The 15,318-nt window shown below is 36.0% G+C and overlaps 1 protein-coding gene across 1 annotated transcript in view; it reads right to left on the reverse strand.

The window, feature by feature from the left end:
* LOC150096971 (sodium-coupled neutral amino acid transporter 7-like) overlaps positions 1 to 15,318 on the reverse strand; it is a 188,645-nt gene that overhangs the window by 71,293 nt on the left and 102,034 nt on the right. Inside the window, exon 4 of the mRNA XM_090408104.1 lies at positions 11,823 to 12,021. Coding sequence (XP_090264230.1) covers positions 11,823 to 12,021 — 199 coding nt within the window. The remainder of the gene's footprint in view (positions 1 to 11,822; positions 12,022 to 15,318) is intronic.

Here is a 15,318-nt window from a genome sequence, read left to right on the forward strand (position 1 = left end):
TACTTTCAGGGAGGATAGAGAAGATAGAACGGGGGGGGGGGGGGGGGAGTACTGTTGATGATAGCTGATGAGTTGCAGCCAAAGAAAGTAGTATACCAAGATGATAGACATTATTATTATTATTATTATTATTATTATTACGGGTATCTCCATGGAGTCAGTAGACTCATCGCGGGAGACCCAAACTAGCAAAACAATATCTGTCATATCTCTTCTTGAATTCATTTACAGATGAAGAGCTCACAACAAAGTCAGGCAATGAATTCCACTCATTCACCACCCTCCAGGCAAAAAACCTTGTTCTGACACCTTTGTTAACCACACTCTTCTTTAATTTCCAGAGATGACCTCTTGTTCTTCCATCACTATCACACAGCTGAAACATTTCCCCTGCATCAATCCTATAAAAACCTTTTAGTAATTTGAATGTTTCTATCATATCCCCTCTTCTTCGCCTATCAACCAATCTCTGCAATCCACAAGCTCTCAATCTATCAATGTAGGGAGCATTTTTTATATCACTCACCAACTTGGTCACTCTTCTCTGAACCCTCTCCACAGCCTCCTCATCTCCAAGGAATCCAGGTGACCAGACCTGAGCACAGTAATCCAAATGTGGAAGTATCAATGCTTTATAAAGGGGAATAATAACCTCTTTATCTCTGGATGTCAGTGTGTTCCTCAACAACCAAGTAATCCTATGTGCAATCTTGGACACCTTAGCAATGTGTCCTCTGAACTTCATCTCCTTATCTACCAATACCCCTAAGTCCCTAACCTCATCAATCTCTTGGAGTACCTTTCCATCTATGTAGTACACAGCTGGTAATCTTTTAATCCCAAAATGCAAGACTTTACACTTTTCCACATTGAACTGACATCCATTTTCTTTTGCCCATTTTACCAGCTTATTTAAATCCTCCTGCAAACTTTCAACATCAGCTTGATTTTTTATTGCACTACACAACTTTGCATCATCAGCAAACAACTGAATATCTCCCTTTAAGCCGTTTCCTATATCATTTATATACAAATTAAACAACATTGGCCCAAGCACAGAGCCCTGAGGCACACCACTGGTCACCTGCCTCATTCTGGACTCGGCTCCTCCATACACCACCTTATGGTATCTCTCCCTGAGCCTGTGAATGTGAAAGACATGTGAATGATAATTCCCTTGAGGTGGTCTGGTGTGAAATAGTGACCAACGCAGCCAAATATACAGTTGGTTGCTGCTATAGGCCAGGAGGTACAGGGGTGATATTGAATTCATCATCATCATGTGTATCAAGGATTTAGGCCTAGCATGGCCTGTTCCGGCCTTAGAAGTCATCGTTGAATCGTTTAAGAGGACATCCTGGTTTTCTTTTTTATAATGGCTTGTACTTTAAAGCTTGTTTTAGTAATCTTTCTGTTTTCATTCTTTAAACGTGTTCCATCCATTTATGTTTATATTTTTTAATTTTTTCTATTACTAGTTCTTGGTTTAATTCTTTCATAATTTCTTCATTTCTTTTGTGATCAAACAGGGTATATTTTGCAGTTTTTCTCATAAACTTCATTTCTGCTGTTATTAATCTTTGTTTGTCTTTTTTGTTTTATTGTCCAGATTTCGCTTCCATACATTAAGACTGGTAGGGATAATGTATTGTATACTTTTAGTCTGGTTTGTTTTTGAACTAGGTTTGGTTTAAATATAGAGTTAATTACACCTGTTATTTTTAAATATTTTGCAATTTTTAGATTTATATCTTTTTCACTTTCATATGTGATCACACATCCTAGGTAGTTAAATGAATTCACCTGTTCTAAGATCTTGTTATCTATTACTATTTTAATTCTTGCTGGATATTGTCCTTTAAAGGCCATAGTTTTTGATTTTTCTGTTGATATTATCATACCACAATCTTTGGCTATCTCATTTAGATCTAAAATAGCTTTCTTTAAGTTATCTTCAGAATTTGTAATTATTATTTGGTCGTCAGCAAAAAGGAGAGTGTTTAAGTTCACTGTAGGAGAAAGTTTAATTGCTTGATATAAATTTTTATTCCATTTTATTATTATTTCATTTAAGTAGATATTAAAAAGAGTTGCTGAGAGGGGACATCCCTGTTGGACCCCTTGTTTTATTTCTCTCATATATGATAGCTCGTGATTTAATCTTATTTGTATTTGATTATTTTTATATATATATATATATATATATATATATATATATATATATATATATATATATATATATATATATGTGATAGCTTTTAGGATATTATTTGGTATTTGTCTTTCTTTTAATATGTTAAATAATATGTTTCTTTTAACTTTGTCAAATGCTTTTTCAAAGTCAATCAATGCAATATGTGTTTCTAAATTGTATTCTCTTCTTTTCTCTATTATTAATTTTAGGCAAAAGGCCGGGTCTATACATGATCGTCCTTTTCTAAATCCATTCTGTACTTCTAAAATAAAGTTTTTGGAATATTTCATTAGTTTGCTATTTAAGATTCTGCTATATATTTTGTAACAGGAATTTAGTATACTGATACCTCTATACCTCTATAGTTTTTTGGGTCATCTCTATTACCTTTTTTAAGATAGGGAATCACAATTGCTTTTTTCCATTCTATTGAGGGGATACCAGTTGAATAAATTTTATTTAAAAATAATAAGAGTCTTTCTTTGAATCTTGTTCCTGCGTATTTATATAGTTCTGAATGTAGCTTATCTTCTCCAGGTGATTTTCATTTCTTGTTTCTTTCAGGCTGATTTCTAATTCTTCTTTAGTTATTTCCTTTTTCAAAAAATTTTGAAAAAGGAAATAACTTTTTCAAAACCCAATGTATATAAATTTTTTTCAAAAATTTATATACATTGGGTTTATATAAAATAAGACCCAATGTATATAAAATTTTGAAACACTTAAATGCAGGTACTAAAGAAAACATAAAATTAAACACCGAATTGAAATTAGAAGAATTTCTAAATTACTACACAGAATTGTGGATAGACAAATATTTTAAAAAAGACAACTGGTGAACAATTAATGAAAATGAAAAGGAAATAACTAAAGAAGAATTAGAAATCAGCCTGAAAGAAACAAGAAATGGAAAATCAATTGGAGAAGTAAGCTAGGTTCAGAACTATATAAATATGCAGGAACAAGATTCAAAGAAAGACTCTTATTATTTTTAAATAAAATTTATTCAACTGGTATCCCTCCAATAGAAATTGTGATTCCTATCTTTAAAAAAGGTAATCATGTTCTAAATTAGAAACAAATTTGTTCCACGATTCTCTCTGTCTTTTTCTCTTATTCTTTTATATTCTATTTCATCTTCTAATCTTTTACTGCTTAACCATTTTTGATAGGCTTCTTCTTTTTTTTTTTTTGATTATTTCTTTAATTGTATCATCCCAGATCTTCAGTTTTTTTACTTTTATTTAATTTTTTGGTCTTTCCTAAGCTTTAATTTGCTGCTGCATTTAGCATCGTTTTTATATTAACCCATTCTATTTATATTTCTTCATTTTGTTTTATTTTATCTAGATATTGGTTAATTCTTTGTTCATATAGCCATTGTACATTTGTATCATTCAATAGTCTAGTTTTATAAACAAATGTTTCAAATTTTCTTTCTGTTCTTGTTACTTGTAGCCATTTAGGTGGTAATCTTAATTTTATTTGAACAAGAAAGTGGTCATGGCTTATTTCATATCCTCTGTGAACTCTAACATCTAGTGAAATTTTGATGTCTTTTCATTTAATATAAAATAATCTAATATTGATTTCCATCCTCTTGCTGCCCAAGTATATTTATGTATGTCTTTATGTTTATAGAAGGAATTCATTATTTTTAGGTTATTATAAACTACAAAGTCAATCAATTTTTTACCATTCCTGTTTAGAGTATGTTCTCCATGTATTCCTATATTATTATTAATTTTCGTGTTTCCAATTCTTGCATTTAAGTCTCCTGCTAAAATTATGTAATCGTTTTTATTTATTTTATTATATATGTTTTTTGTAGCTGATTATAAAAATCAATATTATCCTGTTCTCTTCCTTCTTCTGGGGCATATAAACCAATTATTGTTAAATAGCCTCTATCTATTTTTATTCTAGCTTCTATTATTCTTTCATTCCATAATTTATAATGTTTTAACTGTTTTGAAAGGGAGTTATGAATCCAAATCATGACTCCTGCTTGTGCTCTTTGGTCTCTGCTGACTCCACTGTATATCAACATTAAAATTTTCGGTTCTCACAGTTCCTTTTAATTTTTTTTTTTGTTTCAGTGATTACTGCTATTTTAAAATTTCTTTCATTTAATAGTTGGTCTAATTCTATTTCTTTATATGCTATTCTTCTTACATTCCAGTTTGCTATGTGTATTATATTTTGTCATTTCCATTTTTGTTTTGCCTTTTCCATTCCAGGGTTGTTTTCCATAGATTCAATCCAATTATCTTTTTCTGTCAGCTTACAAGTAGAATTATGTTCTCCATGACGGGGGACTAGCCTGACGATGGAATAGTTCAGTGGTAGGGCTGCTACTTTAAGGCTTCTGAACCAGCCTTCTTCCAAATTTAAATTGATAGGAGGAATAGGGTATATTGAAGGAGGAAAGAGTAGATTATAGAAGAATTATAGTAAGGTTTATAGAGAGGGCATAGTTGTAAGGCCAGAAATGAAAAGACCCCATGGCCCTCAAGTACTCTAATAGCATAATGGTCATAAAATAAGAAGAGTTGGCTGATAAGGCCTTATAGGAAAGATTAAAGTAAGTAGATCTTCCTCAAAGTAGAAGAAGAAGAGGATAGATCCAGCTAGGGATCCATGGGAGTGCCACTTCCCTTACAATCAAGATGGTTGCCCCTTATGGCCCTGTTGGTCCACGAGTCCTTATTCGGTATATTTGGACCACCCCACCATACACACACACACACATGCACGCATGGTGGGCTCCCCTATCTGCCACCCAGGGGACGTGCTCTCTAGGGGTTTCAGGGTCCCCCCCGAGAGGATACTGAATTCATGCATCAGCAAATTAATGTAATGAGTGCAGAGTTAGTGATTATTATGGGGATTTTAATTATGGTGATATATTGGAAGGAGAAAATATCACATGGCAAAAAAAAGAAATGGAATTCATACATCTTCTACGAGACAATTACTTGAAACAGGACATAACTGAAGGGACTCGTGGTGTTAGAATGTTGGACCTGGTCATTGGCTCAGAGGATATCTGCTTAAGTAAGGTGTCCTCGTTATCTCCAATTGGTGAGAGCGATCACATCGTATTGACTTGGGAGGTTGCAAAATTTGTGGATGATTTCTCTCTTAAGAAGGAGTACATACAGAACTACAGGTTAGGCAATTATAACAAGTTTTGGAGTGAGGTTGCAGTCATCCCATGGCAGAACATATTGCAAGGGAAAGACGTCAGCAGTGCATGGGATAAAATCAGCAGGTATCTGAGGAAGGCCATATCAGATTGTGTCCCCATGGTCAGGAAGACAAACAAGGTAGGCATTAGATGGATGAGTAGTAGTATCAAGCTTGATCTGCAAAAAAAGAAAATGTTATGGAGAATTTACAAGGAGAAAGGTGATCAGTACACCCATGAGCAGTACAAGGCTGAAGCTAGGAAGGTTACCAGCATAGTAAGAAAAGCTAAATCAGATTATGAGAAGACCTTAGCCAAGGAGACCAGGGGTAATCCCAAAGAGTTCTTCTGCTATGTGGCAAGTAAAAGGAAGAATGCCTTTGGAAGGATAACTGTAGTGGGTGCTGATGGTATTGAGGTGACAAATTCAGATGGAATAGTAGAGTTACTGAGTGATCACTTTTCAAAAGTATATCACCCAAGTGAGGATATCTCTGTACCTGTAGCAAAAACTATTGTGAGAATTGAAGTTAAGAAATCAGAGGTACTTAGTATATTGCAAAATTTAAATGCAAACACTGCTGTAGGCTTAAATGGAATATCAGCTCAGGTGTTGCGTGAATGTGCAAAGGAATCATCAATGCCTCTTACTTGGTTATTTAACTTAAGTTTGAACTCTGGTATGGTCCCTAGGGAGTGGAAGGAATGCAAAGTAGTTCCTTTGCATAAAGGTGGCTCTAAAACTGTGGTAGTTAATTAAAGGCCAATCACCATCTTGGGAGTGGTGATAAAAGTATTGGAAAAGTTGGTTAAAGACAAAATTCAAGAATGGACGGATCAGGATATGATACTCTATAGGGGCCAACATGGTTTTGTTAAAGGTCGATCCTGCCTTAGCAATTTATTAACTTTTTATAATAAAATGACATCTGAGTTATCATAGTGGAACTTCTGGATTTTGCTAAGGCTTTGAACAGGATACCCAATGAAATACTGTTGCACAAATTGGTGCAGATGGGGATGGATACTAAACTGGTGATATTGATAGGAAAATGGCTCAGGGAGAGATACCAGAAGGTGGTGTATGGAGGAGCAGAGTCCAGGATGAGGCAGATGACCAGTGGTGTGCCTCAGGACTCTGTGCTTGGGCCATTGTTGTTTAATTTGATATAGATGATATAGGAAATGGCTTAAAGGGAGATATTCAGTTGTTTGCTGATGACACAAGTTTATAGGCTATTATCATATCACCCCTCCCCCCCTTTACCAGTCTGCAGTCCATATATTCTCAGTATATCCTCATAATCTACATTCCATAACCCTGATATCATCTTTGTAACTCTTCTTTGCAGCCATCCCACAGCTTCTTTATCCCACACAGAACCTAGGAGACCTAATCTATCTTCTATCACTTATTCAGTCATTATCACTGCTCTCTGCTCCATCATTCTGTATTATCATACACATTCACTATCTTCACTCTCATGCATTTCTGCTGCACAATCCCTAGCAATAAACAATCTCAAATCTCTCACTATATGATTCCCGCTACCTCTTAGGTCATGTGCACCAACCATTGCTATCACCTCTTCTACGTTTTCACCTCACTTCATTGCCATGCTATCTTACCTCCACAGACCATGCTATCTTTCCTCCAGGAAAGCACTCCTCTTGTACTGTACTCTGCACATCCCAAATAACCAAATCGTCACGCATGAACTCCTCAGCTTCATTCATTCTTCTGTTACTGACATCCCTGAATCTTTCTGCTTCCATTTTCTCCCTTTCTCTCTATCCCCTCTTTCCTCCTCCCCATTCTCCTTCCTTCCTTTCATCTTTCCATCCCTCGATCTCACACTCTCTCTCAACTTGCTTCAATTTCCTCTTTCCCATTTTCTCTCTCCTGCTCTCTCACACTTGTTCTTATTCTCCTTGTGCTAGCTAACCTCTAGTCTCTTAAATTATCTTCATTCACTCTCCTCAACTCAGTCATCATGCCTTCCATTTCTCTATGCAAATATCCTGATTTCACCTGACATTCACAGCTATCTGTTACCATACACTATTACTTACTATAACTTATTATATTAGGCATGCTAAAATAATACTTTCTGTAAGTTTGCAGAGTAATTATTCCTTTTTTATTTAATGATATATATATACATATCATATATATAATATATATATATATATTGCTTTATATATATATTCACCAATTAAAATTAAAACTCATTGGTGAGTACGGGCATGGCAAACCCGAGATACCCAAACTAGACCTGATCTTACTTCATACAATATACACTTGGTATATCATATCTGGTCTTCCACTCTTCCTTCCCTCTACTCTCTCTTATTTCTTACTCCCCCCCCCCCCCAATGCTATTAGAACAACTCGAGGGCAAGGAGGGAGACTCTTTCCTCTCAAACTGTAGTTTCCACTATCTACTAAAAAAGTGGCTGAATTCAGGTCAAGGAGTGGTGGTTGACACAACGAAAACTTAACCATTGAAACCGAATGAACTCTAACCAACCTAAGGATACATGCCGGCTCGACCGTCGCCTGGTCAAAACAAGGGTCGCGCCCACTATTAGGGAACCACGATAGTGAAGGCAAAAAATATGCTAATGGAACAAACAAAACATCACCTAATAGACAGGAAAAACATAACAAGCATAGGAACATAGAATGTAAGAACTCTTCACCAGGAAGGAGCACTGGAAATACTACTGCATGAATTAGACAACTACCGATGGGAAGTGACTGGACTCTGCAAAACCAGATGGACTGGAAAAGGAGAATTCCACCATGGACAGTTCAAAATCTTAACTTCAGGCAGGGAGGACAACAAACACCAAGAAGGAGTAGCACTTATATTAAAACAAAAGGCTCAAAACTCTCTATTGTCCTACAATCCTATCTCACCTAGGATAATTAAAGCAAGATTTAAAACATCAATCGGATCACTAACTATTATTCAAGTATCCTCACCAACTTCGACATCATCAAAATACCTGGCCAAGAGTAATCGGAAAGTTCGGGTATGGAGAAAGCAATGAACATGGCAAAAGACTGCTAAACTTCTGTTCAAATAATAGACTAACAATAACCAACACTCTCTTTAAATGTCCAAAACCCCAAAGAAAATAGACATGGATATCACCAGACAGACAAACCAAGAATATGATACACTATATTATTGTAAACCAAAGATGGAAATCAAGTATCCTAAACTGCAGATCCTTCTCTGCAAATTGTGGATCAGACCATAAGCTAGTATTAGCAAACCTAAGAATAAAGTTAAAATCTGGAAGCACTTTTAAAGTCAAAAGGAGACTGAATGTAAAAAAACTACAAGACAATATTCTAAGAAAATTATTATTATTATTATTACCCCAAGACCTCATGGAGTCAAAGACTCATCTGGGAGGTCCTTTTATCACACAACATCTCATCATACCGTGTCTTAAACACACTCAAACTCCTTGCAGAGACCACACTCTCAAGCAAGGCATTCCAATCATTCACAACTCTGCACGAAAAAAAACCTGCCTCTCACGCCTCTACTCACACCCTCTTCATACAGTTTCCAGGGATGACCTCTGGTTCTCCCGTGATCTCCCACTATTCTCTGTAGAACTTCTCCACCATCGATCTTATAACAACCCCTTACCAACTTGTAGGTCTCTATCATATCTCCCCTCTTCCTCCTCTCCACCAGACTCTGCAAATTACATCTTCTCAATCTTTCCTCATACTCAACATTCCAGACGTCAGAAACTACCTTAGTCAGTCACTTTGGACCCTTTCCAACATCTCTTCATCCTTCGTCGATCCAACAGAGATAATTATCTCTGCTGGATCGACTAAGAAACAAAGATATAAGGAAATGACTAAAACAAGAAATAACAATAATAGACAAAATCCAAGAAAGAAGACTGCAATGGTTAGATGTGAATAAGGCTGTGAGAATGGATGACATATCACCACATATTCTTAAGGAATATGCACCACAATCGGCTATGCCCTTGACCTGGTTATTTAATGAAAGTCTTGCAGTGGGCAGTTCCTAAGGTGTGGAATGAAGGCAAAATATTACCACTCCACAAGCATGATTCTATGACAGAAGTCTCCAAGTATAGGCCAGTCTGTATAACTGCAATTGTGGTCAGATAATAGGAGAGATTGGTAAGGAATAGAATACAGAATTGGGTTGATGGACATAGCATTCTTTATGATGGTCAGAATCGATTCGTTATAGTAATTTACTTGCATTTTATGATAAGGTGACAAGCGTGTTAGATAAGGGCGAATCATATAAAGTGATATTCTCAGACTTCGCAAAAGCATTTGATAAATTACCACATGATAAGTTGGTGTAGGAATAGAGAGTATATTGATTGGATGGATCAGAGATTGGTTCTCTGAATGAATAAGTAGGTTGTGTATGATGGAGCAGTGTCTCAAAAAAGGAGGATAACAAGTGGCATTCCGCAGGGTTCTGTTCTTGGGCCCCTGCTGTTTAACTTGTTTGTAAATGATATAAACATGTGAACTGACTGGGGATCTTCAGTTATTTGCTGATGATGCAAAGTTGGGAAGAATTATAAGTAGCATTGCTGATATTAAATCCCTTCAGGAAGATTTGAATAGACTTTTTTACTTGGACAAAAGAGAGTGGGATTGTAGTTTTAATATCGATAAGTGCAAGGAGTTGCATTTTGAAGTGCAGAAATATAAAGCTGTGTACTATATCGATGGTGACGTACTGCAGGAAGTGGATGAGATTAGAGATTTGGGAATGATGGTTGACAGTATACTGAAGTTTAGAGGACATATTGCTAGTGTTACAAAGGCTGCACATTGTAGTGCTGCTATGATAAGAAGTACTCTAACATGTAAGGCGAAGGAAGTGGTTGTACCACTGTATAAGGCACTGGTCAGACCACACTTGGACTATTGTGCTCAGATCTGGTCACCTGGTTTTCAAAGTGATTTGGAGACACTGGAGAGGGTCCAGAGATGAGTGACTAAGACAATATCAGGAGTTTGAAATGCTGGATATGGAGAGAGGCTGTAAAATGTGGATTGTGGAGTTTGGTGGATAGGAGGAAGATAAGTGATACGATAGAGACATTTAAGTTAGTGAGAGGATTTTATCAGATTATTCCAGATGGGATTATAAAAAGAGTAGAAGGTGAGAGGGAAAACCAGAAGTCATTCCTGGAAGTTATGTAAAAGTGTGGTGAAGAGGGGTGTGAGGAGTAGGTTTTTTACATGGAGAATTATCAGTGAATGGAACGCATTAACAGAATGTGTTATTAATGCAAGTAGTATTAAGGATTTTAAGATTCTATGATAAATACGTTGTCAGTTGAATGAACCTCCCAGAATGAGTCAACTCCATGGAGGGTGTAATAATAATAATAAATAATATAATTGGCCCACTCCTCCTTCAGAGCAAGGATAAGGCCTTGTTTATTTTCTGGAGGGGAATTTCAACCACAATGCATCTCCCTATTGCATTACAACACAAACATGTTCTATGGGACTGTGAACTGTGGACAGTGTTTTAAACCTATCAATTTTCATAGAGAATCCTACTATTTTCAACCCAATTATGGATCATGATGATTATTATTATATGACACCTCCAAGGAATCAAAGGACTCTGTGGGGGGACACTCTACTCCACTTCACTACACACATCTCACCATCACTCCTACTGCTTAATTCTCCCACAACACAGAACTATCATCAATGCTATCTACTGCCCATCACCACCACCAACAATATTTTTTGTCTGTAAATCATGTGTTCTGATGACCGATTTGCATGTACCCGGGATGAAAACCCAGAGTTTTTTGGAGAAAAAACCCTGCTATTTCCATATGAGATTGGCTAACTCACCTTAAAAATTGAAAAAGTCAATATAAAGATTCTTTTCATCACTACAAGAATTGAACTCAGGCCTTTGGCCTTTTTCAAACAAAAGGTGCAACCTACTATCATTCTTCCAATTGTGTTATGGAGGCACTTCACCTTTCAACAACTTTCCAATACCTTAAGCACCAATCCAACTGGACTGTAATTTGAAGCCTTAGTCTTTGGGCAGCAGAAAAAGTTTATCCTCCTTTCCCTCTTTTTGGGACACATCCTGTTACAGGACTCTTATCAAGTGCCATTAACTCCTGGAACATTTTCTTAAAATGTCTGGTAATATGTTAAAGTATATCCATCTTATTAACTCCAGAATAAAATTAGAATGATCTTAAAGATAATACTAATATTTAGAGAAACAATAAGACAAAGAATCACAAGAAATTCATCACAGGTGGATCTAGTTAATAATAGTAAATATAAAATGTAATATAAATGTGTAATAAATATAAAGAACACATAATTGAAAAAACATAATTGTTTAACTCTATGATGCTTACATCTGTCATACTGGTCTCCAATGATAATAAGAAATGTAATGCATATTCCATAGCATGTTAGTAAAATAGACACAGCTGAAAACTGCTGGGCACGCCGACCACACATAGAGAGTAAGACATCATGATAAGTATTGTCACCATTAAGATCAGAACAGTAGGCAAGCACCAACATGGTAGAAATTAGCAGGACTAGCATCAACTAAAATAAAAACAAAACATATTTCAATTTTTATTAAGGTATAGAATTTGAAATGTCAAAATATACAGAAAGAAAAGCTTAATAAGCAGTGGTCAAGGCATGGCAAACCTGCCAAGATAAGTTTGTGACTGTGAGAAGTGTGCTGCTGCTTCTCTTAGCATTTCCTTTATACAGGATAAGAAAATGAGTCTAATAAATATATATCAATTTTCAACTTATATCACAATCTTATATCACAATCACTCTTCAAATATTATTTACACAGCAAAAACAAAAACAATGGTATTTTATAACTTTCACTTTCAAGATATACCAAGAGTATGTCATGAGAATATTATTATGCAAATATATTTATAAATGTGCTTATTTAACAACCACTTCTTTCTTTGGAAAGAGAGAAATTAGGACTCTGTACCTTACTGGCTCAAGTCTGCTATTTTAAGCAAACGGGGGGGGGGGGGGGGCATGACATCATATTCATGGGCAGTACTCTTGTACCAACAAAAACTTCATAAGGCTTTATTAAGAATTTTGACTGCTTAGATGATTGTATCAATCCTCACTAGCTGCATTATCCAGTGGAATGAGGAAGCCACTCTTAAGATGGAAACAATATTTAAACAAATGCCATATACAAACCTTGTTCTTTTCATGTGTGTGTGTGTTCAAGTGTTTGTGTGGGGGATGTTAGAAAAATGAGGATGTAACTACACTTTATTTAAGAGATAATGCTAAACCAAAATTTATTCCTAATTTCTTTCTTTCTTGTTACTAGTGAAAGAAAGAAAACTTTATTTAAGTAAATGTTGTTTTATTATTTTCCATGTTTAAGGTTCACCATACAAAGTCCTAGGTATATGTTTCTTCTGTACTGAAGCATGAGCTACAAGACAGCAGTTGAAATCAGTATCTGCCTCATAGTTGACATTTGGCAATCCTATTACCTGTCCATAATTCTTTCTATAGTTTCCTAAGCTCCAAGGAACTCAATCTGTATAATAGTTTAGATGTGGTATGCTTTATAATAATGGAACAATTACTCACCCTGTTAGCATTTCCTCTTGCCAATGCAAAAATTTTATATTGTTCTTAACTAGTTTTAGAGTGGTCTCTTGTTTACCACTCCAAAATCCTTTGTCCCTATTTACTGACTACGGCATAGAGCCACAGTAATAGATAAATAGAATTCCTTTCGTGTTACAAAAATTGTACATTTAGCTATGTTGATATGCTATTCCCACTTATCTATATACATTGAGAATTTTAATTCAAGAGACTTCATTTAACAATAACTCTTCCCAACCATAATTCCCAATCATGCCATAAGTAAACAAATCGCTTTACAAGTCATTTATAGTATCACTGACATATTTATTGCTCTCCTAACATAGGCAATTTTTGTTGATATCTATTAGTCAACCAGTATTCCATTTAGCATATTATTATTATTACCTTAAGACCCCAAGGAGTCGAAGACTCATCTAAAGGTCCCTTTGTCATACACACAGCTCATCATACTGCACCTTAAACACACTCTCAGGCAAAGCATTTCAATCATTCACAACTTTGCATGCAAAAAACCTGCTTCTCACTCTCTTGTTCACAGTCTGCTTCTACTGCTTCCAGGAATGACCTCTTGTTCTCACCTGATCACCCATCATTTTATGAAAAACATCTTCAACACTGATCCTATAACAACCCCTTACCAACTTGTTGGATGTCAGATGTTGGAAGTTGATACATCTCTATCATATCACCCCTCTTCCTCCAATCCACTAAACTCTAAATTGCATCTTCCCTTTACAGAGATCAAAAACTACCTCAGTCTTTTAGTGGCCTATAAATCCTTTCCAACATCTCTTCATCCTTTTGAAAATCAGGTAACCAAATCTGTGCACAGTAGTCCATGTGTGGCCTAATCAGAGCCTTATACAATGGAACAAGAATCTACTTACTTCTGCTAGTCAGTGTCCTCTGCATCATTTCCAGAATTTGTTGTGTTGTCTTCCCAATTTTGGCAATGTGTCCTCTAAATTTTAGATCCTTATCCACCATCATCCCAAGATCTCTTATTTCCTCCACCTCCAAAAATATATCACCAACAAGCATAAATTCTACATCCCATCTTTGTTTCCCAAATCTTAAAACCTTATTTTTCACTTGGTTAGACTATAATAAATTTAGTTTAATCCTTTGTCCAAGTATAAGCAAACAAAGTTTGTGCCTGAAAATATCTTCAGGACTGAGGTAAGGTGGTACATCCCTTGGCAACTCGTAGCAAAGGTGGATCAAGTTCTCATCACTCCTTGTCTCAGTATCTCCCATGATGCAAAGCACATCTCCTTGCCGACATGTATACTGCTATGCATTAAGGGAAGGGCTACTACCCAGACCGGTTTAGACTTTTATTGAGGTCTTGTCAGTGGGAATCAAACTCAGAGTGGTGATACTAAGCCAGAAGCAATGGAGAGGTCATATTTACCTATATGAGTTAACAACCGGTGTACCACCTTATTATTAAATTACTCTGGATTTAGAGAAAGATGTTGGAAGTTTATTTTGCACTTGGTTAGACTATAATAAATTTAGTTTAATCCTTTATCCAAGTGTAAGCAAACAAAGTTTGTGCCTGAAAATATCTTCAGGACGGACTGAGGTAAGGTGGTACATCCTTTGGCAACTCGTAGCAAAGGTGGATCAAGATCTTATACTGCCTCCCATTGACGAGACCTCGATAAAGGTCGAAACCAGTCTGGATAGTGGCCCTTCCCTTAATGCATAGCAGTATACATGTCCACAAGGAGATGTGCTTTGCATTATGGGAGATACTGAGACAAGGAATGATGAGAGCTTGATCCACCTTTGCTACGAGTTGCCAAGGGATCTACCACCTTACCTCAGTCCTGAAGATATTTTCAGGTGCAAACTTTATTTGCTTACACTTGGATAAAGGATTAAACTAAATTTATTATAACTTAAAACCTTACATTTTGCAACACAGAACTGACATCCCCACTCCCATGCTCATTCACTCAATCTATTCAGGTCTTCTTGTAAGGTCACAGCATCTGCTCTACTCCTCATAGTTTGTCCCAACTTTGCATCATCTGCAAGCAACTGAATATCCCCCAAATCTTCCCCAATATCATTAACATACAATACACTTAAGAAGACTACATAAAAGGCACTTTAGGCCTCCAAGTAAACAGAGTAATAATCTCATACTGAGCAATATTATTTATCTTCCAACTAAAGACATTCATAAACCATCCATGCCCATTGTGGGATTTGAACTCA

Source organism: Typopeltis vanoorti, chromosome 18 (genome assembly GCF_054136105.1).
Source record: "Typopeltis vanoorti isolate ZY-2024b chromosome 18, IOZ_Tvanoo_1.0, whole genome shotgun sequence".
Lineage (NCBI taxonomy): Eukaryota > Metazoa > Arthropoda > Arachnida > Uropygi > Thelyphonidae > Typopeltis > Typopeltis vanoorti.